General features: G+C 49.7%; 1 protein-coding gene and 1 long non-coding RNA gene across 9 annotated transcripts in view; one reads left to right on the forward strand and one right to left on the reverse strand.

The window, feature by feature from the left end:
- LOC309529773 overlaps nt 1–26,967 on the forward strand; it is a 405,398-nt gene that overhangs the window by 315,255 nt on the left and 63,176 nt on the right. The gene's annotated exons all lie outside the window — the stretch shown is intronic.
- Nucleotides 1–26,967, reverse strand: part of DTNB (dystrobrevin beta) — a 114,372-nt gene that overhangs the window by 51,336 nt on the left and 36,069 nt on the right. For all 8 annotated transcript variants that reach the window (XM_082217603.1, XM_082217609.1, XM_082217608.1 and 5 more), the window contains exons 7-9: nt 24,069–24,174; nt 21,969–22,135; nt 4,301–4,425 (exon numbers count right to left, since the gene is read on the reverse strand). In XM_082217603.1, the coding sequence (XP_082073729.1) occupies nt 4,301–4,425; nt 21,969–22,135; nt 24,069–24,174 (398 nt within the window). The remainder of the gene's footprint in view (nt 1–4,300; nt 4,426–21,968; nt 22,136–24,068; nt 24,175–26,967) is intronic.

A 26,967-nucleotide genomic window follows, 5' to 3' on the forward strand; every position in this document is an offset into this window, starting at 1 on the left:
ACGCTGAGCTTTCTCTTAGGAGGACAGGAAACGAAAGGTCAGTGTTGGCATTAATGCTTTTAAAAAGCGGCAAGCCAGTGGCTGCAACACAGGACAGTCAAAAATGGGACAGTCACGTGCAGCTAGGAAGCTGCTCTAATGCGTCTCCGAGGATTGCAGAGAAGCTGAAAAGGAGACGATACCAGGAGCGCCACCCACCTGCTGAACAAGGGGGACTGAGAACAAGCAAATCTATCCCGGGCACCTTTGCATTTTTCTTTAGCTTTATCCTGCAAGATGTCCTGCATCTGGTATGCTTCACTGGCTGTGTGGTGGTGGGAATTTATCTGCTGCCTTTGGTGTCTTACGGACAGAAAGGTGGGGTGGAAAGAATCAATAATTCTGCAGCCACCTTGGCTACCGGTGTGTTCCTTCTGTGTGCCTGTGGAGCCAGGCAAGGCAGGGACCAGCTCTACAGACTCCCTTGTCTGATTCTCCGCCAGCCCTCCTTGCTGGTGTCTCTCTGCCCACTTCCTGCCTCCCCTCCGTGCTGTGGAAGGAGATGCCATTTTGCTTCCTGGCAGGAACTGGATGGTGAGGCAGAGAGGAGGAGAACTTACCTGCAGCCATCCGTCATGGCTGGATTTGCTTTGCGATCATTACACAAGTCCATTCGGGGCCTAATACGCATCAGCCAGAACAAGAAGCTGCATCAGAAGGAAAACGTTTGTGTGCTAATTGCTTTCCCAAATTACTGCTTTGTACTCGGGAGTCCTCACAATTTGGAGTGTTGCTTTAATGTCAAAATTGCCCGCTCCTTTTAATTTTCTTTTCCTCCCAGAATTAATGCTTGAAGCTTTATGGTAAACAGCAATCCAGGGGAAGAAATTACACGGTGCAATTTGAATAGCGAGTTTAATTGCAAAACAATTTTCTTTCTTCTGAAATGCATCCGTGGCCGCCCACCGGAAACACCTCTCTCACCTGGGGCCAGCCCCAAACGGCCTGTTGTCCCACTGAGACTGCAGAGATTTCTACAGACTTTCCTGGGAGCAAGGCCCATTAAACTCAGCGAGATCTGCTTCCATGCGAACACACACAGGTGTCACGGTGGTCTTTGGTCCAGAGGCATTGCCTCTGTTCTACCAAATATGCAGAAATGAATAGCTGGCCAGGATAGCTTGGTAACCTCAGCGTTGGACTACTGTAATGCGCTCTATGTGGGGCTCCCCTTGAGGCTGCAGCTGGGGCAGAATGCTTGCTTTGGGGGGCAAAATGCCCCCCAGCACCTCACTCCTTGCTTTGCAGGATTTGCACTAGGTGCCTGCTTTGCATTGCTTTCAAAATTCATCGGCTTTTGTTTCCTGTTTTTATTTTCTTATTGCATTTTGCACATTGAGACGTGTGTGGAAGGTGATAAATAAACAAACCAGCTAAACCTGCCCAACAGGCAGTGGCGTAGCGTGGGGGGTGCAGGGGGGGCCGGACGCACCGGGCGCAACATCTGGGGGTTAGGGTTAGGGGGCGCAAATCCACGGGTTAGGGGGCGCAAATCCACGGGTTAGGGGGCGCAAATTACTTGCCTTGCCCCGGGTGCTGACAACCCACGCTATGCCACTGCCAACAGGCAGTGGTGCAGCAAACAGCAACCCCACCGTTCCAAATCTGCCCTTCCAAATTTTCAAAAGTGAAACGACTTAGGGGAAAGGCAGCGATTAAGGCTGCCACGTGGTCTCGCTGGCACAGATTCATCTGTTCCATTAGCAAATCAGAATTACCAGGAAAGACCAAATCTAATTTCTGTTCATTTGCTAACTTCTACATCCTAATGTTTAGGTTAAGGTTGCAGCATATATATATATATGTTCCAGTAACAAGAAGCCGAAAGCACCAGCCTGAAGATGACGAGTGAGACCTCATCGAAACGTCGCCCAGACACCCCGACTCTTACACGGGAAGACACCCGAAGACACCAAAACCTGCATTCCTGTACCCGTGAAAATCTACGAAAGCATATATATATATATATATATATGCAAGTTTTGGTGTCTTCGGGTGTCTTCCCGTGTAAGAGTCGGGGTGTCTGTGCGACGTTTCGACGAGGTCTCACTCGTCATCTTCAGGCTGGTGCTTTCGGCTTCTTGTTACTGGAACCACATATATATATCCCCTCTAATTCGATGGTCGAATTACGCAAAACTGCTCATTTATAAAGCATGCAGGTTGCTTAAATACAAGGGCTGAGCTTCTGCAGTATTTTGGTAGGAGTTCTGTGTTGCCAGGGACACATGGGCAGTGGCAAAGTGTGTTCTGGGGGGGGGCAGTGGGGGGGGGACAGACCAGATGGTCACCAGGGAGCAAGAGATTGCTTATGTTTGCTACAGGAACTCCACCTATCTGCCACCCCTGCCAATATGGGAAGGTGGTATAGTAGTAGTAGTAATAATAATAAACAACAACAACAACAATAATAAATAATAGATTTATTTATACCCCATCCATCTGGCTGGTAAAGGGACTCTGGCCGTGTGCTTTAAAACAGATCTAGGAAACAACCGAAGCCAAGGAGGTTGCTCTTGCTACAGGCATGCCAAGACACCCCCGGGAATAAGTGTCAAGCTAGGAATTCTCCAGGAAACAAACACTCTTTCTCCTGGTCTCTTAGGACCCTCCCCTGAAAACCATGGAGCGCTTAACTGGATTTTAGAAAGGGCTGTTCCAACAAGCAGACACCTTTGGGGGGCTACCTAAATCAAAGAACTATATCCCCCTGCCAACACCCTTCCAGTCCAGTGCAAACGCCCAACGGCCTGACCTCTCTGCCAGCTCCAGGCTTCCTGGAAAACTGCTCAGAGGAAGTCACTGAGACCTGGGCAAAAGGCTGTCTCTTCCGCACTCCTTCCCACTCTGAAGACAAGCAGCAGGAGGGTGGGGAGAGCCTCAGGGAGGCGGCAGAGACAGACACAGAGCGCAAGATGCCATCACCAGCTTATCTGTAAGCAACCTTTCCATGGCACACTGTGCCCAACATCAGAAGAGAACAAGGCGTAGTAAAATGCAACAAACACATTCTGCCTCTCCACCCTGGGAAGTCTGCCGTCTGCGCAGGTGCCAGGTTGCCCCCAAGACATCATGCACGTGTCATGCGACGTCACACACCTCCCAGCACAGGGTGGCGCAGCCTTCTGCTAGCGGCAATGAGGCCCGGTGGGGGAATGGGAGAAAGAAAGATGGAGGCGCCTTGAAAAAACTAGGAGAATAAGGGGGTAGTAGCACCCCCTCCCCAATATTTGGAGATGAAATTATCTGCCTATAATTGGGTACTGAGGTTGAGACCTCTTTCCTGAGCGTTCACCCTGATTAATTTGCAGAATGTTTGCAGGGAGGTCATACAATGTTGGCTGCTTATTCAGTATACATTCCAATCTGTTTGCAGAACATTATACCACACAACCACGAGAGAGCCACCTCCTCAACCAAGCCCACCCTGAGAAAACCAAGGTCACCCGTGACTTCTCTTCCAGGCCATCACTGCCCCTGCAGAAGGCCCCCCACAGACCTTTTCCAATTTCCAATTTAACACCTGTGATGCCACTGGATTAAATCCGGTGAGTGCACAAGTTCAATAACATTCAACGACATAACGTCCCTGGCAATCGGACCAGAGCAGGATTACAGATTCCTGCAATGCAAGGGGCTGGGCTAGATGAACTTTGGGGTCCCTTCTGACTCTACAATTCTGGGATTCCTGCCAGGTTCTGCTCACCCAGTAACTGCTAAAAAAGTGACTAACCGGACGCTGGTGTTACCTCCCCACAAGCTGCTTCAAGGATGCCAGGAGGCCAAACGCAGAACCAGCCATTTGGAACACAGACACACACACACACACACACACACACACACACACCTGCCACAGTTCTGCCTCTGGAGACAGGACAGCCTCCTCCAAACTGCCCCCCTACAGGCACTCTAGACCACAACTGCCATCAGCCTGGGCATCCTACGGCTGTTCTGGAGGGCAACACACCAGGGAAGGCTGCAGTCAGCCAATGTTCTGCAAGCGCTTGCCAAGCTCTAGAAGGAGGTCTCAGAGCTGAGCATCTTTCCATCCACAGCAGAACGGCGAGGACCAGGCAGTGAGAATCCGCTCCAAGAGGATCAACAAAATGACTCTCAAGGCTCCTCGTACAGAGACCCTTTTCGGGCAGAGACCCTTCCTCTCTGCGTTACTCTTGGCCGCCCTTCCAGAACGCAGGCGCCAGGCGTACAAAGGGAGGCAGAGCGAGAGGAGACACTGGGGCAGAACGGAAGAGATACTCACCCTGTGTGGGCCAGGTCAAGGGGCTTCTCTGGCTGCTCCGGGTACACGGGGTGAGGAGGCTCTCGACTGGGTACACAACCAAGAGATTTGCTAATGGCATGGCTCAGCTTCTTGGCAGGCGATTTCTGTTGTGTGTTTTTTTTCCAGAGAGAGAATTAAACACAGAAATGGGAATTAGCACAGCAAAGCAATCAGTGCAGCACAGCGCAGAGCTGAAGAGGAGCTGCTGTGGTCCAGCCTCCCAGGACACCGGGCTCTCCAGGCGCAAGCCCCAGGCAGCTGCCAAACAATGCCTGGTGTCCAAAGGGGGCCTGGAGCCAGGATCTCTCCCACCCTGCCCATCACCCCAACCCAATTGCACTGGCTGCCAAATCGCTTCTGGGCCCAACTCAAAGGGCTAGTTTTGATCTATAAAGCCTTAAATGCCTCAAGGACCCTCTCTCCCCATGTGAACCGACCCGGACCCTGTGATGGTCATCTGAGGCCCTTCTTTGTGGTCTTCTGGAGCCATCATTATATGTCTTTAGGCTCCAGGTGAAAACATTCCTCTTCAATCGGGCCTTTGGCTGCGGGGGGGGGGGGGACACACACGTATTTTTGTTTCGTTATTATGCTATGCATTTTGTGCTCTTATGCTGCAAACAAAACTGCAATCTTTGGATGAAGGGTGGTATATAAATTTAATAAATCATCACTGCTGGTTTAATTTACAGATAGGTAGCCATGTTGGTCTGCCATAGTCAAAATAAAAAAATTCCTTCCAGTAGCACATTAAAGACCAACTAAGTTAGTTCTTGGTATGAGCTTTCGTGTGCATGCACACTTCACCTTCTCACCCCTTGCCTTTTCCTGTAAGACCTATTGCAGTCGTTAAGAGTCGTCAACAGGCTCATCTCAGCTATCTGCCAATCTCCCATTCCCACCACCCTCCCCACCTTCACACTATATAGAAGGATCTGGCAACTTCTGTTTCAGTGTATCTGAAGAAGTGTGCATGCACACGAAAGCTCATACCAAGAACTAACTTAGTTGGTCTTTAAGGTGCTACTGGAAGGAATTTTTTTATGCTGGTTTAATATTATGCATGGTGCAAGAGTCCATAGGCTTGTTGCAACTGCCTTGTCTCCAGGGCATCAAGGCCTTGTAGGGACAGGATGCCAGCTTGCTTTTCACTCATAGGATCATGGAACTGATAATTTCATCTCCAAATAGAGTTGGAAGGGACCCCAAGGGCCATCTAGTCTTACCCCCTCCAACGCGCAGCAGAGTGTGCCAGAATCAAAAGAGGGGGTCTCAATTTCGCATCAGAGAAACCAGCGTCTTCTTGTCACTGTCTTTTCTAACCACAGTCAGAGAAGCCCACAAGCCCTTCCCTGGCATGGATTGCAGGCACCGGCTTGTGGCTTCACAGCACGAGAGGCACTTATGCAATCTCTACTGCAGTTTTCCTAACCTTGTGGTTGGAAAGATGAGCAGGGCCTGCAGGTGTGACCTTGTCGCAAGGTGCTTGTTCCCGTTGCCATACTCAAAGGTTTTAAGAGGATGTGTCCTTGACAAGGACTAGGTGGAAGGGAGGGAGGGAAGGAGCTGGAGCCAAGTGCTGAGGGGAGGCAGAAGCCCTAAAAGCGCTAAAAAGATACCTTTGCATGTGAGACAATGCAGACCCATGGAACATCTGGAGAGACCTATTGGGTTAGAGCTTTTTAATATAAACTGGTTCACACTTTGAGGCTGTTGGCATCAGGCCCTCTAACAAGGAGGAATTTGCAGACTCCTGGACCCAGCCAGAAGCCTTCTCTTTCTTAGAGGCAATAAGGCTAGAGAGGCGAAGGTCCATTGGATCGGTGGTGGGCTGGGCTGGGCCAAACACCTGGTCTGTAACGCCAGGAGGCCTGAGCTCCAGAAAAGAGCTCCCTCTTTGCCACCACAGAAGAGGCCCCCACAGGCGTTCTTGTTGAATGGTTTCTTTAAATTTTAGATTTCATTATTGTTTCACAAGATGTGTACGTCTTTAAAGGCCAGAACAAATAACATGACCTAGTTTTACAGCTGTAAAGCAATATAGCAGGTGCTGTTAAGCTATGTTAATTAAGCTGCTGGGTATAGTATATAAAGAGCAGCATGTAGCTCTCTCAGTACCTTGGTGGAGGGGTCACACTTATTGATATAATGTAAAGGTAAAGGGACCCCTGACCGTTAGGTCCAGTCGTGGCCGACTCTGGGGTTGCAGTGCTCATCTCGCTTTATTGGCCAAGGGAGCCGGAGTACAGCTTCCGGGTCATGTGGCCAGCATGACTAAACCGCTTCTGGCGATCAAGAGCAGTGCACGGAAACGCCGTTTACCTTCCCGCCGGAGTGGTACCTATTGATCTACTAGCACTTTGATGTGCTTTCGAACTGCTAGATTGGCAGGGACCGAGCAACAGGAGTTCACCCCGTCATGGGGATTTGAACCGCCAACCTCCTGATCGGCAACCTGTGTCCCTTTATATATAATGTAATTTAGTGTAAAAGGAGTTTTTGTTTTTGTTATTTGTTATTAAACCAAGCAAAAGTTACTTTTGCGTTTCTTGAAAGTGTGGTCTCCCCAGCACGCCTTCTGCAGCGCAACTAATCTGCAAATAGCCAACATCTTTGGTTATGGGCCCAGCTGCTCAGTGGATGACTGCACATTTTTGGACTTTGAGAAAGGTTTGAAAACTCCTTCTCCTGTTGCTGTGGTTCTGTGGGTCTGGAAGAGTTCCAGAATGGTTGACCGGGTTCCAGAAGCCGAGAAAGCTCTGATGTTCCCACAGCTGACAGATGAGAACTGTAGTTTATGGTCGCTTCAGGTGGAGGCGCTTTTGACCTCTCGAGAAGTGTGGACCTATGTGACTAGTGACCCTCCTGACCCTGTGACTAATGCTTGGTCAAAAGGAGATGTGAAAGCCAGGGCGATAATTAATTTGGCTGTCAGCGACCAGCAAGTAGTATATATAAGGAATAAGAAAACTGTCAAAGAAATGTGGGAGTTGGTGGGACTCCGCAAGGGTCTTCCTCCACCTTCTGTTCCAGCTGCCGCCTCTTTGGCTTCACTGCCCTCAGCAGAGGTGCCCACCAGGGAGCTGAACTGGGCAACAGGGCATCACGGCTGCTGTCAACTGCCCAGGTCATCTCCACATTCCACAGAGTGAGCATGGTTTCAACAGAGGCATCAGCCACGCCAGGAGGAAAATTCCCCAGAGCTTTCCGGAATCCGTCCGCCTCCAGGAGGGGACTGTTTAATAACAGCCCCCCCCCCCGGGCACTCCTGCAGAGGGAAGTGGCTGCTGAAGGTCTTGACCTCAACAGGAAATGATCCGACCATGACAATGGGATAGATGTTAATTCCACCCCTTTCATATTCACCATCTTGATGAAGAGCATGTTCTGCTCACATGCATATACACACTGGGACAGACTTGTGGTGATCGTGGCAGCCATGGAGTCCCTGGACTGGGTGACCTCGGTGCAGAAGCTGAGATCCAAATGCAACCATGACCCCAGGGATCCCTCAACACCGGGCCTCCAGCTCAGGCAGGGAGACTTGTTTGCCTGCTATGGTCATCTTCTTTGGCAATTCCTCGTAGCTGAGGAAGATTGTCTTCCAGGAACACAGTTTTAGCATTGAGTCCGTAAGTGACTGTGGAGGCCAATTCTGGATCCACACGTCCTTCCACAGTGGGGACATTGGTTTCCGGGCAGGAGTTGATCACAGTGAGGGTTTGTTAAACGTGTCTTCCTTTTAGCTCGTTTCTCCCTTATATCCTGAGTTCGAGCGTCTTCAAAATCTGTGAAACTTTGGTAAAGGCTGTTCTCCAACTGGAGCGCTCGCAGGCCAGTGTTTCCCAGTTATCAGTGCTTATACTACATTTTTAAAAACAGTGGTTTTGAGAGCATCTTTAAGCCTCTTTTGTTGTCCACCGGTTATTTTGCTTTCCATTCTTAAGTTGGGAATAGAGTAGTTGCTTTGGAAGACGACTGTCAGGCATCCGAGCAACATGACCAGTCCAACGGAGTTGATGTTGAAGAATCTTTGCCTGCTATGGTAGGGCATGGGGCAGTGTGTGCTTGTGAACCCACAAAAATGTTCTGAAATGTAGGGTGGCAAATGCTCAGTGGGAAAGTGGCTGGGGCAGACCAAAGCCATTCACAAGAAGTCCCTCTGGTGGCTTGCCCTCCTTCAGGAGACATGGCACCTCTAAGCCCTTCAAGGCAGGAGGAAGGTAAGAACCACGTACTGACTTAAGAGAAAGGGAGAGCGGCAGATGGAACTGGGGGAACCAACAAGGAACCAGGAAAGCAGGCACCAAAAAAGCACAGGCACCCACCCCTCTCCCAGTCACTGGGACCAACCAGAAAGACATCTGGGTAACCAACAGCTCAAGCTTCTATACCCAGAGAACCTGGTCAAGAAAATACACATATGTTATTTTGACGCACTGATTTCTCTTTCCAAAGGCGAAAGTCAAGCGTTCCTTTTCCCACATGGATTTCTTAGGTGCCACTGACCTCGCTAGAAGAACCTCTTTGGAGACGATGGCAGCACAGGACGTGCCGAGGATCTGGGACAAAGCAACACTTCTTGAGGGCTCCAGTAACATGCTAACCTGCACGGCTGGTGTTATTCTCTGAAAGAATCAGTGCTTCCACCAGCAAAAGCAGTTTTGATTTTTTCAAAAAGCAAGGTTTTGAGAGGATAATCTTACTAGCTATGCGTGCTGGATGTTCTTGCTGCTTGTTCAGCTAGGAGGTTTCTGGAGCAGAGCAAGCTGAAGTCAGCTAACGGCGCCGTTTCATTTCTTAAGCCTTCTTTTCCTTTCTTTGATGCTCAGTAATTTAAATGTTGTATTTGCCTTGGTTTTAAGTCTTCGTTATTCTTTGTTTTATTATTATATGATCACGTTCTTATGATTCTGCACTATTAGCAGGATAAAGTGTGTCATTTCATGTTCAGGAGCAAAGAACTACTGAAAGCTTCGGCGCTAACCATTATGCCAAAGCTGCACTTCCCGGCATATGTCTGCTTTTTGTTTTTTCAAAATAAATAATGGCACGGTGTCCAAAATGTTGCAAATCTTATTTGGATTCTCTCAGTTTTACATTACCTAATATCTCCTAAATTATAGTCTTAAAAGACCATAGGGAACTGCCAATACGTACTTTCAGCTGGCGAACCATCACAGGCTTTTCTTTTAGCAAATACAGAATTGTAGAGTTGGAAGGGACCCCAAGAGTCATCTAGTCCAACCCTCTGCAGTGTAGGAATCTACGTTTCAAAAGCAGTTCACTACACTTTAGACGGGCAGAGCTGATGGTGGAGGCAGGAGCTGTTTTTCTTACAAGGTTTTGTTGTGTGTGATATAATAATAATAATAATAATAATAATAATAATAATAATAAATAATGTATTTATGCCCTGCCTATTTGGCTGGGTTTCCCCAGCCACTCTGGGCAGCTTCCAACAAAAGATTAAAAATACATTATGGGCTTTTAGTGTTGTGGCTCCTGCCCTCTGGAATTCCTTCCCCCTTGAATCTGGGCAGACGCCGCCTGCTGCCTCATCTGCACCTCCTGAAGTTCTTCCTCTTCCTCTGCCAACAAGCCTTTTGAGCCGGGATACTTCCCAGGCTGCATCTTTACCGGGACTGCTGTCAAGAGGCAGTGAACAGGAGCTTGGGAGCAAATGTCACCCATGCTCTGATCATAACCGGCTCTCTTTCTCCACAACATCAGTCAGGACAAGCGGAGCACACACTGTCATGGTTCCTGGGTGCACCGAGGAACAGAGGAGGGCTAGCAAACCGCTTGCACCTGCGATGACAGAGGCCCTGCAGGTGGGGGGTTCTGGGAGGACTGGCCAGCTGCTTGACTGTCCTGAAGGGATAGCTCTTTCTCTCTGAAACAACAGGCAGGGAGCCGCAGCATGCAGCATATGAATCGGGGGGCTCTTTCCCACCACCCAGTCTCTTGGCAAGAACTGTTGGGATACTGCTGGGGAGACGGGGGCATCAGGCAGGCCCCCAGCTGGCTCCAGCCACCGGCTGGCAGCCGGATGATCGTCGGTCTCCCTTGGAACAGCATCAATCAGCGACACGAGCCTCAGATACGTTCAGAGACCCATGCACGCTCTATCAGCAGACTGTGTAAATCTCACAGCAGAAGAGGCGGACAGAGAAATGTGTAAGCAGTATATTACAGCATTTTATTCAGCAGCAGGAACAAAGAAAAAACATGTCTGCTTCCCTTCGTGTCCAGCAAAACAGCAGCAAAGCAAAAGTTATATACAAACGGAAGTTCCCAGCAAGCGCTGGAAGTAAACAGGCACGTGACACACATCAGTCATGCCTGCACCCTTTTAAGGTGGAACTGAACTATATCCTAACAAGAACTGCTGCTTATGTGCATATGGGTGTAGTATTCATATATTAGTTTAGCTTAGCCCACTTCACAGAGCTGTTACATAGGTAAAATGGAGGGAAAGCAAGACATAAATATATGTAATGTCATGCATGTAAAGAAATACTTTAAAAATGAAGATCTTTATCCCAGTCTGCATCTGCACTGGAATTGTTTTTAAGATGTTTTACCATTTGTGTGTTTGTTGCCCTGGGCTGCCTTAGGGAGGAAGGGCAGGATATAAACTGAATAAAAAATAATATGGTTAAAAGGTAAAGGAACCCCTGACCATTTGGTCCAGTCGTGACTGACTCTGGGGTTACGACGCTCATCTCGCTTTATTGGCCAAGGGAGCCGGCGTACAGCTTCCGGGTCATGTGGCCAGCATGACTAAGCCGCTTCTGGCGAACCACAGCAGCGCACGGAAATGCCGATTACCTTGCTGCCGGAGCGGTTCCTATTTATCTACTTGCACTTTGATGCGCTTTCAAACTGCTAGGTTGGCAGGAGCAGGGACCGAGCAACGGGAGCTCACCCCGTCGCGGGGATTCAAACCGCCGACCTTCTGATCAGCAAGCCCTAGGCTCTGTGGTTTAACCCACAGCGCCACCCACGTCCCTTAAAAGGTAAAGGGACCCCTGACCATTTGGTCCAGACCATTTGTTTTTAAGATGTTTTACCATTTGTGTGTTTGCTACCCAGGGCTGCCTTAGGGAGGAAGGGCAGGATATAAACTGAATAAAAAATAATATGGTTAGCAATAGATTATTTAGAGGCAGATGATAATGATAGGGTTGAATTCAACTAAGTCACTTAGTTGAGCCTAGAGCATATATTATTGGGGGGGGCAGTTGTACGCTATATTCTAAAGCTCATTTAATAAACTCTGGTGAAATAAATAAAGGAGAGACCCGTGACCCATAAAAAGTGCTTTTGCTTGCTTGTCCTCTGTGCTTGCATTTGCGCTGTGAGCCCCTTGCTCTTCTCTGTCACAGAAACAGGCTGGAGCCAAGGTTAAAAAATAATCTGTGCAGAGAAGCTGGTGAGAGAATGGAGGAGGTCACTAAACACATCCCGGCTGCTTTGCTTTCTGCCTTAACAAGTGAAAAATTCCACCCCAAGGTGAAGACGGGATTTCTGGCACGAGAACATGAGCAGACCCCACCCTCTGCTGGAGAAACTTCACATCTTCCTAAAAAATTTAGGAACACCATTTCCAAGAGTGCAATACAGTGAGGAAAATGCTTTATACTGACATAGGAGACAAGTATATGCAGACCGACTCTCAATTAATTTGGAAGAGGTTCTGGGTTAGCAAGATGTCCTTTGGCTGAGATGCTTGCCACAGACGTTCCTCCAGAGACCCTGTTCTGCAGGCGCTACCAGATGTCAGTACAGTGGTGCCCCGCAAGACGAATGCCTCGCAAGACAGAAAACCCGCTAGACAAAAGGGTTTTCTGTTTTTGAGCTGCTTCTTAAGACGGTTTTCCCTATGGGCTTGCTTTGCAAGATGAAAACGTCTTGCAAGTGTTCCGATTCTTTTTCGCTCCCCCCCCCCTTTTCTAAGCTGCTAATAGCCTTTTAGCCGCTAATCCGCTAAGCCTTTAATAGCTGCTAAGCCTTTAATAGCCGCTAAACCGCTAATAGCGCTAATCCGCTAATAGGGTTGCTTCGCAAGACGAAAAAACCGCTAGACAAAGAGACGCGGAACGGATTTATTTTGTCTTGCGAGGCACCACTGTACTGTAATGTCTCATTCTCACATTGCATAATGTTGCATAATGCCTTTAATTACTTAATTGATGCATTCTGCTGTAAAGGACTGAGTTTACTATCTGCAAACGGGCATTTAATGCTCTCACCAGAGTGGGGTGCATCTCTGTGGCTGCACCTCAAGGTTGCAACTTCTGCCCTCCCTAAGGAAACCTGCTTGGTGCCAGTTCAGTATTTCATTCTCACACCCTTGCCGATCGGAAGATCGGCAGTTCGAATCCCCGCGACGGGGTGAGCTCCCGTTGTTCGGTCCCAGCTTCTGCCAACCTAGCAGTTCGAAAGCACGTCAAAGTGCAAGTAGATAAATAGGTATCACTCTGGCGGGAAAGTAAACGGCGTTTATGTGCGCTGCTCTGGTTTCACCAGAAGCGGCTTAGTCATGCTGGCCACATGACCGAGAAAAACTCTGCGGACAAACGTTGGCTCCCTCGGCCAGTAAAGCGAGATGAGCGCCGCAACCCCAGAGTCATTTGCGACTGGACTTAACTGTCAGGGGTCCTTAACCTTTTGTTTCCTCAACTGTTGAACATTTTCCAAATATAGCCCTTTTCCAGCTGTGCTTCTCTCTTTAGAAAGCCGAGCTCTCGCAAAACTGTCAGCATCTGTTGTGAAGCATGGTGCCACAAAACTGGGCATGTCTTCTTCAGGTGCTGTCTTAGGTGAACCGAGGAGAGAGATATTGTGGATTCCCACCACACCCACAGAAATTATGATGGCATCTTCCTTTGGGCCGTGCATGGTGGAGAGTCTCAATCCAGGTACTGCGCATTAAACCCATTTTATGCTCCGCTAACCGTAACTGATACATACTGGTTTGCATGCAGAGTTGTGTCAGCGGAAAGACACTCATCAAGGGGAATTCCCTGATCTCTTGCCCTCACTGCAGCATCCTTAGTGTGCATGCGTGAGCGTACGCACATGCGCACACATCCAGCCTCTCCCGAGTGCTGAGTCAGGTGCAATACGCTGACTTGATGCAAAACAGAGGGATCTGTTTGTCTGCTTTTTCGTTTTAGTATTTAGCTGTCAGGGAACTGACATCAGAGGGAAAGGAGGTGATAGGGCTCCCAGAGACTGGGAGAGACTCAACAGCCAAAGCAGGGACCAGCAGGGGGAGCGCGGGGTCTCTGGAGGAGGATCTCAGGGATACTGAGAGAGATGCAGCAGCGCAGGCAGGAAGCAGGGGGGAGAAAGGGGTGAGAGACACGTCCAGTGAAAATAGTGGGGAGGTGTCAGAAGCAATTGCAGGGAGACCCATGCTTCGTCGGAAGCTGTCACGTCGTGAGTCCAGGAGACGTGTTTCCGTTAAGGAACTTCTTTGTTGGAGGCGTTTCCGCAAACAGCCACTGTCGGACTCTAACAGTGACTAGAGCAGACATGTCTGAGGAGCTCTGTCACACACAGAGGTTTGTGGGGCCGCACAAACTCTGAAGGGGCACCATTTTAAGCACAAGCAGCTAATCATCCCCTAATAGCAGTCCGACAGTCTCTGTACGCTGCCTGTGCAGGAGAAAGCATCATGAGCGACCCAGCCGGAGCCGGAGGAGCAGGGGGAGGAGCTGATCCAAGCTTGGAAGAAAGATGCCGAGCATTGGAGGTCCAACTGGCGCTGCAGACGGCGAGGCTCGAGGAGAGGAGGGCTCAAGATGCAGACAAGAAGGGGAGAACCACTCAGTTCCCCAGAAAGGTACCAGGATTGGTGCAGAAGTTTGGGGGGGACCCCAAGGATTACCATGCCTTTAGGACTGAAATGCAATATGCCCTGAATGTCCAGTTTGATGAGTTCCCTGATGAGGAATCTCGAGTTGCTTTTGTAATTGGGCATCTTGAGAAGGGCGCGCGAGACTGGGTTCGACCCCTGATGGCAACGCACAACGATATCCTAAAGGACACTATGAAATTTTTTCGTGCAATGGATATCATGTTTTCCAGCGACGTTGAGGAAGGGGCGGTGCGCAGACAGTTAATGGCTTGCAAGCAGGGAAGCAGATCTGTCCGTGAGTACTGGACTGAATTTACCATGCTGATTCACAGATTGGGGTGGGATTTATCGGCAGCACCCATTCAGATGCTATTTGAAGAAGGTCTTTCTTCAGCTGTGAAAGACGAGCTGGCCAGGAGCCCCAGGGCGGTGTCTATGGATCAGCTGACCAAATCTGCGCTGACCATTGGAGCGCGCCAGGAGGCAAGAGCCTTGGAGAGGCGGGAAGGGAGAGGGGAACGTTGGAAGGAGTTACGCATTCCAGACATTCCTGAGCCAGCTTTCCCGCCGGCAGAGCCGATGGAAATCGGAACAGCCCGCGCGCGCGCAGTTTCAAAGCCCAGTGAGGGGGCGAAGAAGGAGGGAAAGGGAGCCCGGAAATGCTATCTCTGCCAACAGCCAGGCCACTTTGCCAGAGTCTGCCCCCAGAGGAAGGAATGGCAAGGAATGGTGGGGGCTGTTGAGGGGGAAGAGCAGGGAGAAACGGAGCAGGTAAAAGCCAACGCCTGGTTGCCATCAGGGCACTGCAGCCAGGCCAAAGAGCAGTGAAAGTGCCCCTTCCCCAAGTGCCAGTGCCAGAAGCTCCTCGACCGGCTCTAGTGATTGAAGTGTCGCTAGAGCTGCAAAATGGACACCCCCTAAAAATAAAGGCACTGTTGGACTCAGGCAGCTCCTGCAATTTTATGAGCAAGGAGTTTGCTGCTGAACACCAGATACAGACTATCCCTTTAAGCAACCCCCTGCAGGTGACCACGATCGATGGCAGGGAACTGTTGGGAGGAGGAGTCAGCTTGCAGACCATCCCAATGATAATGAGGGTGGCAAGGCACACAGAACGGATAGCGTTTAATGTGGCCACCTTGGGAGGTGCTCCCATTATTTTGGGAATGAGCTGGCTAGCCCTACATGATCCGCTGGTGGGCTGGCATCAAAGAGTGGTTTCCTTCGGTTCCGCACATTGCTTAGAACACTGCAGGGGGGAAAAGGGGTCAGCAGGGGCCCAAGCCACCCTGGCAGGGACTGAAGTAGTGGAGAAGGGGAAGGTGCCACCACAGTATGCTGATCTCAGCGACGTGTTCAGCGAGAAGGAAGCTGACCAACTACCTCCGCATAGACCCTTTGATTGCCAGATCAATTTACTCCCTGGAGCACAGCTTCCTGTAGGCAAGTTGTATGCCATGTCAGACAGGGAAATGCAGGAGTTGCGAGCGTTCATTGACAAGAACCTGAAGAGGGGCTTCATCAGAGAGTCCAAGGCAGCGGGGGGTAGCCCAGTGTTTTTTGTGGACAAAAAAAACACGGACAAGCCGAGGCTGGTATGTGACTTTCGGGCCCTAAATGCAGTGACAGAGCCGGCGGCTTTTCCTATGCCCAGGATTGATGATATTTTGACCAGGGTGCGGAAGGGAAAGATTTTTACAAAGCTGGACCTAAGGGGGGCGTACAACCTGATACGTATAAGGAAAGGGGATGAATGGAAGACCACCATGTTCACCCCTTTGGGGGCATTTGAATACTTAGTTATGCCTTTTGGATTACAAACAGGCTCCGCGTGTTTTCAAGCTTTCATGAACCACGTACTGGGGCCTTTGCTCTACAAGAATTGCGTGGCCTTCTTAGATGACGTGTTGGTGTATTCGGAGAATGAGGAGCAACATGTGAGAGACGTCAGAGAAGTGTTGAGCAGGCTGCAAGCCAACCGACTGTGGGTGAAACTGGAGAAGTGTCAGTTTCATACCAAGGAGGTGGAATTCCTGGGGTACCGCTTGTCAGACAAAGGGTTGGCCATGGACCCCGGCAAGGTTCAAGCGGTGCTGGAATGGAAAACACCCAAGACCAAGAAGGATGTGCAGAGGTTCCTAGGGTTTGGAAACTTTTATCGTAAGTTCATCCGCAACTTCGCCCACCTGACGGCGCCCATCACGGACTGTCTCAGCAGCAAAAAGAAGTTTGTTTGGACGGGGGAGGCGGAGCGAGCGTTTGAGGAACTGAAAAGGGCCTTCGCCTCTGGCGAACAACTTCTACATGTGGATTTACAAAAAAAGCTGAGGGTCGAAACAGACGTGTCGGACCGAGCCATAGGGGCGGTGCTTCTTCTGCAGCCGGGGAAGGAGGGGTCGGAGTGGCGACCGTGTGCCTTCTTTTCGCGGAAGCTGAACAAGTCTGAGAGGAACTACACGGTGTACGACCGGGAACTTCTTGCAATTTATGAGGCCTTCCGGAGATGGAGGCACCTACTAATTGGTGCACAACAGAAGGTGCAAGTGTGCACGGACCATAAGAATCTAGAGTATTGGAGAACTGCGCGAGTGCTCAACCAACGGCAGTTGAGATGGGCCCAGGAGTTCTCCAAATTTAACTTTGAGATTTGTTACGTACCAGGCCCGGAGAACGTTAGGGCGGACGCTCTCTCACGCAAACCTGAATATTTGGAGGGAGAGGGTGTACCCGAAGAGACCCATGTCATTCCCGAGGACCGCTGGGTGTGTGGGGCGGCATTGGTGGGGCAAAGGGAACTGGTAGAGGGAACGGGGCAGGATGTATACGCCCAGAACAAACTCAGGAGTCTTAGGAGGGAGGGAGACAAACCCGGGGGTTTTGAGGAGAGAAATGGGGCGTTGTACTACAAGGGAGCGTTATACATACCTGAAGGGGAATTGAGGGAAAAGGTACTCAAGCAACTGCACGATAACCCCACAGCAGGGCATTTTGGGCAACACAAAACCATGTGGCTGGTTACCAGGGAATTCTGGTGGCCCAAGGTCAGGGAAGATGTGCGTGAATATGTGAGAGGGTGTGACCGTTGCCAACGAGCCAAGGGGGAGAGGCGGGCACCGGCAGGTTTATTAGAACCACTACCCACGCCGGAAAGACCGTGGGAGGCAGTGGCAATAGATTTTATGACTGATCTGCCCAGGTCCAAAGGGAAAACAGCCATTATGGTGGTGGTAGATCTGTTAACCAAGATGGCACACTTTATAGCCTGCTCACATGCGGTCACAGCAGAAGAAACCGCCAAATTGTTTGTGGAAAATGTGTTTAGGTTGCATGGCGCCCCCTTGAGGGTGGTTTCGGACCGAGGGAAACAATTTACTTCCAGGTTCTGGAGGAAGCTCATGAGCTTACTGCATGTAAAGGTTAATTTCTCTACTGCCCGTCATCCAGAAACCAACGGGCAGGCGGAAAGAGCTAATGGTGTCCTCCAGCAATATTTGAGGTGTTATGTTAATGACAGAGAGAATGATTGGGTGGAGAAGCTGGCGTTGGCAGAATTTGCTTACAACAATGCAGAGAACGTGTCCACGGGAATGAGCCCTTTTTTGGCCAATCACGGGTGTCATCCCCGAGCCTTCCCAGGGGGGGAGGGGGATAACTGGAGCGTTCCAGCAGCAGAACAGTTCGTTGAAGAAATGGAAGCGATCCATCGCCAACTCCAACTTAATTTAAACCGGGCGAAGGAGGAATATAAGAGGCAGGCAGACAAAACCAGAAGGGAAGGGGAAAGCCTTAGGGTGGGAGACCAGGTGTGGCTGTCCACCCAAGGGTTACCATTTAAAGGAGGTTGTAAGAAGTTAAGACCCAAAAGACTGGGCCCATTTGAAGTCACGCAACAGGTCAACCCAGTGGCTTTCAGACTCCGGTTACCGAACCACATGAAGTTGCACCCAGTGTTCCACAGATCGTTGCTGTCACCGTATATAGGGGACAGAGAGGGGAGGGTCAATAGGGGACCAGCGATGGAGGAAAAAGAACACAGCTACCATGCAGCGGAGATCCTAGATTCCAGGTGGAAAGGAGAGCAAGTAGAGTATTTGGTAATGTGGGAAGGGGAACCGGAGTCGGAAAACACCTGGGTCAGGGCAGAGGATGTAGATGACGAGGTTCTAATTGAAACTTTTCATCAGAGATTCCCTCGAAAACCCCAGCCAGTGGCGAGGTTCCGGAGGGAATACTTCGCCACCACAGACGAAGAAGAGGAGTTGGAGGGGTTCTCTGATTCCGAGGTGGAGGAGGATTCAGCGAGTCGGAACAAAGACCGATGGAGGGAGATGTTCGAGACGTCGGAAGATGAAGAGGATTCGTTTCGGGGTTTCAGCTCCTCACCGCCCAGAGGAGAGGGAGGGGGCGGGGGGGAAGGGGGCCCTGGAGGGGAGGTGGATGTCAGGGAACTGACATCAGAGGGAAAGGAGGTGATAGGGCTCCCAGAGACTGGGAGAGACTCAACAGCCAAAGCAGGGACCAGCAGGGGGAGCGCGGGGTCTCTGGAGGAGGATCTCAGGGATACTGAGAGAGATGCAGCAGCGCAGGCAGGAAGCAGGGGGGAGAAAGGGGTGAGAGACACGTCCAGTGAAAATAGTGGGGAGGTGTCAGAAGCAATTGCAGGGAGACCCATGCTTCGTCGGAAGCTGTCACGTCGTGAGTCCAGGAGACGTGTTTCCGTTAAGGAACTTCTTTGTTGGAGGCGTTTCCGCAAACAGCCACTGTCGGACTCTAACAGTGACTAGAGCAGACATGTCTGAGGAGCTCTGTCACACACAGAGGTTTGTGGGGCCGCACAAACTCTGAAGGGGCACCATTTTAAGCACAAGCAGCTAATCATCCCCTAATATTAGCATTTTAGAATTTAGTATTTCGCTTGACTGGAGAGTTGTAACGTTCAAATTTCAAACTGTAACAAATGATACATTTGTCAGTTGGTGCTATTGTGGGATAATTACCCCCAAATTCATTTCAGGGGGAAAGAGAAGTGGAGGTACTACCATCTTTGGCACAATCAGGAACTCCTGGTTTGCTTCTTTCTGGCTCAAAGACAGGAGCTCAGCTGAACAGCCACATGCTGCAAAGGGGCTCTCTCTCACCAAAGCGGCTCTCTCCCCCCCACACACCTGGATTTAACACTTAGCTTTTTAAATACAACACTTCCCCTATTCATGCTTTGATGCTCCCGGAAATGCTGGCTGTGTACTGTATTTTTCCTCCAAGGGTGCATCCTTGGAGTTATATTATCTGTTAAATCTCACATCAGGCCTTTTCTCTCCACCACACTTCACTCTGTGAATGTTTGCATGTTGTTGTTGTTGAGTCGTTTAGTCGTGTCCGCCTCTTTGTGACCCCCTGGACCAGAGCACGCCAGGCACTCCTGTCTTCCACTGCCTCCCTCATGCTGGTAGCTTCGAGAACACTGTTCCACCATCTCGTCCTCTGTCGTCCCCTTCTCCTTGTGCCCTCCATCTTTCCCAACATCAGGGTCTTTTCCAGGGAGTCTTCTCTTCTCATGAGGTGGCCAAAGTCTTGGAGCCTCAGCTTCAGGATCTGTCCTTCCAGGGAGCACTCAGGGCTGATTTCCTTCAGAATGGAGAGGTTGGATCTTCTTGCAGTCCATGGGACTCTCAAGAGTCTCCTCCAGCACCAATAAATACCCATTTCATTTCCAGCCCGTCTCATGCATCTCACAAAGCAAGTTCTACTTAATAGACAGTCATGTCAAGTTTTTAAGGTTCAGCTGCAGCCCCCTATCCTTCCAGTACCCAGGAAGTGAGCAAGAGTGGAGGACTTCAGAGAGTCAGAATGACTTTTACTGATCTACAAAGGTCAGAAAATGATCAGGTTGCTAACAAACCCCTGAGGTAAAGGTAAAGGACCCCTGGACAGTTAAGTCCAGTCAAAGGTGACTATGGGGTTGTAGCACTCATCTCGCTTTCAGGCTGAGGGAGCTGGTGTTTGTCCACAGACAGCTTTCTGGGTCTTATGGCCAGCAGGACTAAACAGCTTCTGGAGCAACGGGACACCGTGATGGAAACCAGAGCACACGGAAACGCCGTTTACCTTCCTGCCGCAGCGGTATCTATTTATCTACTTGTGCTGGAGTGCTTTCGAACTGCTAGGTTGGCAGGAGCTGGGACAGAGCAACGGGAGCTCACCTGTCATGAGGATTCAAACCACCGACCTTCCGATCGGCAAGCTCAAGAGGCTCAGTGGTTTAGACCACAGCGCCACCCCGAAGTCCTTGCTCAAGTGGAGAGTTGTCTTTGAGAAATAGCAGCCTCTCTCCTGAATCAGCAGACATCATTTTTAATCCCCATAAAAAAACACCTTATTCTAACACTTTCCTATATCCATTAAAGATTTTTAGAGAGAGAGAGAGAGAGAGAGAGAGAGAGAGATGCCTGTCAATGGCTATGAATCCAGAATAGACTCCTTGAAATTAGGAAAGAATTCCTAGCCCAAAACACTTATTTTCCATTTTAAAAGGCATCAAGTTTCAGAAACAGAGCCTCTGTCTGTATAGCAAGCAAATATAACCCTGGCAGCAGCAGCAGTGCAGCCCAAGGTCTCTGTTATGGAGCACCAGAAGTGGTTTTGCACCAAAGACCATTCAAGCACATTCTCTCCCCAACCCTGCCTGCTGTTTCTTCCAAAGACAAGCCAAACAACCCTGTTCTCAAGATCCTCCCCTCCACCTCTCTCTCTCTCTTTGGGATTCGAGAGCTTACCCTCCCCGACCCAAGAGAAACTGCATGACTTGCTGGGCTCCTGCAAGAGGCCCCTGGGTGGCTAATAGGCTCTGTGCTGATATAGGGAACATGGGTGTTCACTGCTGGGCTCCCAGGTCATCTGGACAAATAAAGGCGAGCTTTGATGACAACAGATCGATCTTCAGAGACACAGGGAGGATCAGTGGTGTCAAAAACATACCATGCAGGTGTCCTTAGAAGAGGACCTGTGGCCATTCCACACTGGTCCCTGCAGGACCGACAGGCTACTGGCCTTCCCATGATGGGCAGACCTCTGGGGACAGTTACAGGTAGGTAGCTGTGTTGGTCTGTCATAGTCAAAATAAAAAAATTCCTTCCAGTAGCACCTTAAAGACCAACTAAGTTAGTTCTTGGTATGAGCTTTCGTGTGCATGCACACTTCTTCAGATACACTGAAACAGAAGTTGCCAGATCCTTCTATATAGTGAGAAGGTGGGGAAGGGTATTACTCAGAAGGGTGGTGGGAATGGGAGATTGGCAGATAGCTGAGATGAGCCTGTTGACGACTCTTAATGACTGTAATAGGTCTTACAGGAAAAGGCAAGGGGTGAGAAGGTGAAAAATGGCTTAGTCATGTATAATGAGATATGAATCCAATGTCTCTGTTCAGACCAGGTCTCTCCATGGTTTTGAGTTTGGTAATGAGTTGCAATTCAGCAGCTTCTCTTTCCAGTCTATTTCTGAAATTCCTTTGTAGTAAAACAGCTACTTTGAGATCTTGTATAGAATGTCCTGGGAGATTGAAGTGTTCTCCTACTGGTTTCTGTTTCAGTGTATCTGAAGAAGTGTGCATGCACACGAAAGTTCATACCAAGAACTAACTTAGTTGGTCTTTAAGGTGCTACTGGAAGGAATTTTTTTATTTAGACCTCTGGGGCTGCACGATAGAGAACCCACAGCTCCAAACGCACCCATGGCAGAAAAGCAATGCTCCTGAGCCGCAGGAGAGCAAGAGGCTTACCCAAGAGGAGTGCTCCTTCATCTGATGCTGGTTGCTGTGAGGGCCGCTTGCGTGGCCGCGCCAAAAGCAGTTTTGACAGAGCTGGTAGTTGTGGCACTGCTGGCATCGGTAGCGGAAGCCCATCATGCTCTCACAGCGGCAGTAAGAACACTCCACAGGATGGAAGACTGGGAGGGGAAAGGGGAGGAAGAGGAGTCAGAAGCGCCTCCGGAGCAGCAGGAGGCTTCGTCCTGAACCAGGCACACCCCACACGCCCCTCTGCAAAAGGACAAACTCCTAGAACTCCCCACACGTCAAACAGGCGTGTGCTAATTGGGGTGCATGGCTGCCTGCCAGCCTGCTAAACAGGCACTGGCATCCTTACCCTTGTCTCAGAAACCGAAGAAAATATTAGGATCCGCCCAGGCACACCCACCCAAGGGGGCTGAAGGTACCTCGACCCCCTTAGTATTGGGTTTAAGGGGTTCAGCGCCGCTGCATGCGCCATGCATTCTGTGGCGCAGGTCCAGTGTCCAGCTACTCCAGAGTGCTCAGCCTTCTCCATCATGCACACACGCTGTACAGAGGGGCCCCTCCATCTTGGGGGCAGCTTGGCACTCCTGGACCCAGCCTATTCTTCCCATTTTAAATGATTTTTTAAACTAATTTTATTATTGTAATTTTGTGGGACCTTTGGGTGAAGTCTGGGTGAGAAATGCAACAGCAGCAGCAGCACCTAGATCTTTCCTCCAGGACTTCTCTAGATAGTTCCTGATTTGCCATCTAAAATCCTCTCCAGACACTCCGTTGCACCAAGAAATAGATGTCAGGGTGGGGCTGAGCAGAGATGGTAAAGCTATAAACAGGCTGTAACTTGGAAGACAGTTGGGACAGGCGGCAATTTGTGTGGATGTGTGGCAGGTATGAAGAGCCTGCTAGATTAGGCCAGTGCCCAGTGCCGGATTTACGTATAAGCTAAACAAGGTCTAGCTTAGGGCCCCACTCTCTTGGGCCCCCAAATTTTTTTAAAGGAAAATATCTTATATTTCCAAAATATAAGATAAAAAAACAAATAAAATAAAACCTACATAAAGCAAGAGGGTTTTGTGTTGCGTAGGCTCCTATTTTGTTATGTGCAGATGGATTTAGATACCTATGAGATCCATAAATGACCATATAGCCAACACAAAAAACAGCGAAAATTTGTTGTTGACAAAGGATAGCTGGACATATAAAGGGTCCCATTACTTTCAGTAGTTTAGGGCCTCATCCAACCTAAATCTGGCCCTGCCAGTCCTATCCAGTATCCAGTTCTCTCTGTGGCCAACCAGATGCCTATGAGGCACACTGAGAGACAGTGTGGTATAGTGGTTAGTGTTGGACTAGGACCTGGGAGACCCGGGTTGTGGAGCAGAGAGGCCTTGGGTCTGGCCCTGCAGGGCTCCTCTTAGGTTCTGATGTGGAGGGGCACCTGATGACATATAAGAGGGGAGCCTCAAGAAATTGAGCTCTCCGGCACAGAAGACACAGGTCCCCACATCCCACATCCCTATGGGACCGCCTCTCCTGGTCTGTCCCGCGGAGGACCTTAAGGTCTTCAAACAAAAACATCTTGGAGGTCCTGGGCCACAGGGAGGTTAGGCTGGCCTCAACCAGAGCCAGGGCCTTTTCAGTACTGGCCCCGACATGGTGGAACGCTCTGTCACAAGAGACCAGGGCCCTGCGGGACTCGACATCTTTCCGCAGGGCCTGCAAGACGGAGCTGTTCTGCCTGGCCTTTGGTTTGGACTCAGTCTGACCTTTATGTTTCCCTCCCCTTATGCTTTTGATCTGTGGGCTACTTTTAAAATGAGACTGCATTTTAAATTGCATTTTAACCTGTATTTTAAATAGGTTTCCCCCCGCCCCCATTATGTTTTTACTGTAATTTTACTGGTGTTAACCGCCCTGAGCCCGGCTCTGGCTGGGGAGGGCGGGGTATAAATAAAATGTATTATTATTATTATTATTATTATTATTATTACTACTACTACTACTACTATCCCACGCTTGCCATAGTGAGCCCCCGGGCTGCAGGGCTCCTCAGCAGAAGGAAAGTCCTGCAAACAGTGATCCACTTACCATTTTCAACGTGGGCAAGTCTGTGCAGGAGAGGTAGCCACACAAGGCACTGGGGCGGCGGGTCAGCCATTAACGTGTCTAAAAACATGTTTAGCATGACCTTTTTCTGTGGAGAGAGGTCAAAGTGAGAGAGAAGCCAACTGCGGTCTGTTTCAGAAAAGACCAGTGAAGTTTCATCCTCCAAACACAAAGCACTGCCAGAATTGAGGCTGTCTTAAAAGCTGATTTCAACTGTGCAGTTAAACACATGCTCAAATCTCTCTCACTATTTAGTATTTTATTTAGAATATTTATCTCCCGACTTTACAGACTCCAGACTCTCTCATAAAACAACTTATGGAAGATTCTCACAAAGCCATTTCCAGAGTGGTGGCTGTGTTATGCTGCTGCAGACGGTGCATCTATTGGTCTTCAAGGTCCCACAAGACTTTGCAATCTTTAGCAGAAGAACCACAGTCAGGTGTAGCAGCAGGAACAGAAGTAACACAGGGCTGGAGCCAGGCCTAGGCTTCAACCCTGACTCCACTTACTCATGAGTAAACTTGGGCCGCTTTGGGCTCCACTGGAGAAGGTGTGGGACATTAGATCGACTGATAGATCTTCTAAGTAGGCATGCTTAGACTAGCAGCCTTAGCCTGTCAAGGCTTCTGCCCCATTTATTTCACTGGGGCTGAAATGCAACTAACTTCAGTAGAACCCAGAGGACACCCCTTTGTCTTCAACTGGGCACTTTCCTCTCTGGAGCCTCACAGGGATCCATATGAGGCTTCCTCAGGCTGCGTCACCCATTCCCACCAGGATCAGTCTGAAGGAACAGGCGGTGCAGTTTGTGGGCTTGAGCGGCTGTGGCAACTTCCTCCTCACACCTTGGACGTGGACCCCGGGAAGGAAGGAAACTGCCTGTGATCCGTTTGCACCACACAACCCGCCCCCTCCTCCAGAGGGAGAGCCCCCTTTGCATCCTGTGGGACAGTGGGTGGAGTGTCTCTTCTGTGGACAACTCACAGCTCCCCTCTATGGGAAGAGCTTGGTATCAGTTGCGATGGCACAGGGTGCCTCCTGATTCCCCCACATGCCGTGTTCTTCCAGGCTCCTGCCTTGGGTTCCCTGTCTCTTTGGAAGCTCCCTCTCTCTGCTGCCCTTTCGGGAGTATCCCTGCATCTCAGATAAAGAGCAGCAGGGAGAGTCTCCAAGTCCTTTCTCCTTCTCCTTCCAGTAGCGGTTTTAGCTTGAAATGGGTGCAGGGTGGAGAATACTGGGACGGCTCCCTCAAGATCAATGCCCCTGCCAGGTCATCGTCAGATCTCCAGTTAAAAGCCACCGTCTGCCTGGAATCTCCCCCACCCCCCAGCCAAGGTTTACCATTAGATCCCATTGATCAGGAGAAATAATAATAATAATAATAATAATAATAATAATAATAATAATAATAAATTTTCCCCCGCCCATCTGGCTGCGTTTCCCCAGCCACTCTGGGCGGCTTCCAACAGAACACTAAAATACAATGACCTGTTAAACATTAAAAGCTTCCCTAAATAGGGTTGCCTTCAGATGTCTTCTAAAAGTCTGGTAGTTATTTTTTTCTTTGACATCTGGTGGGAGGGCGTTCCACAGGGCGGGTGCCACTACCGAGAAGGCCCTCTGCCTGGTTCCCTGTCACTTGGCTTCTCGCAGTGAGGGAACTGCCAGAAGGCCCTCGGGCTGTATCTCAGTGTCCGGGCTGAACGATGGGGGTGGAGACGCACCTTCAGGTATACAGGACCGAGGCCGTTTAGGGCTTTAAAGGTCAGCACCAACACTTTGAATTGTGCTCAGAAACGTACTGGGAGCCAGTGTAGGTCTTTCAGGACTGGTGTTATGTGGTCTTGGCGTTCACTCCCAGTCACCAGTCTAGCTGCCGCATTCTGGATTAGTTGTAGTTTCCGGGTCACCTTCAAAGGTAGCCCCACATAGAGCATGTTGCAGTAGTCCAAGCAGGAGATAACCAGAGCATGCACCACTCTGGTAAGACAGTCTGTGGGCAGGGAGGGTCTCATCTTGCATACCAGATGGAGCTGATAAACAGCTGCCCTGGACACAGATTTGACCTGTGCCTCCATGGACAGCTGTGAGTCCAGAATGACCCCCAGGCTGCGCACCTGGTCCTTCAGGGGCACAGTTACCCCATTCAGGACCAGGGAGTCCCCCACACCTGCCCGCCTCCTGTCCCCCCAAAACAGTCCTTCTGTCTTGTCAGGATTCAACCTCAATCTGTTAGCCGCCATCCATCCAAGTGCCTTCTGACAGAGCTGACCTGCTTTGATTACCCCCCAGCTGTAGACCAAATGCATGTACGTAATTTTTATTATTTTCTAAGTGTCTCTCTCACACACATGCTTTGTGCTCCATGTTGATTTAATCAGGTCGCTTAAACTGATCCCAGAACCAGGCAGAGTTCCCAGGGGAACTGCAGCTGTATTGCCTCTTCTACTAGACTCCAGCTTGGAGGCTCCATTGGAAGAAGCAGCAGCACCACAGAAAGCCTTTAGCCCAGGATCTCCTCCAAACCTTCCCCTTTCAAAAACTTTACCTGCTGGAGACTATATGGAGATGGCGGAAATGACTGGCAGAATCCGAGACCAGGGAGAAGAGTCGGTGGAAGAAGATTGGAGGAAATATAAAATGTATTTGCAGAAATACTGTAACATTTTTGAATGTTGAGGACATTGAAATGAATTGCAGGGGTTTGTAGCAACAAGGTAAAATGTAAGATTGGACTAATAATAGATAGACTAACAGGATATGGATTTGCTGAACCAACTTTTAAAAGGGATACAAAAATGGGAGACGTGAGGGAGTCAGGAAAATAAGTTAATCAAAGAGGAGAAATTAAGAAAGAGGGAATTTTTGTTTTTTTATA

The sequence above is a fragment of the Podarcis vaucheri genome (genome assembly GCF_965113315.1).
Source record: "Podarcis vaucheri genome assembly, chromosome: 3".
NCBI lineage: Eukaryota > Metazoa > Chordata > Lepidosauria > Squamata > Lacertidae > Podarcis > Podarcis vaucheri.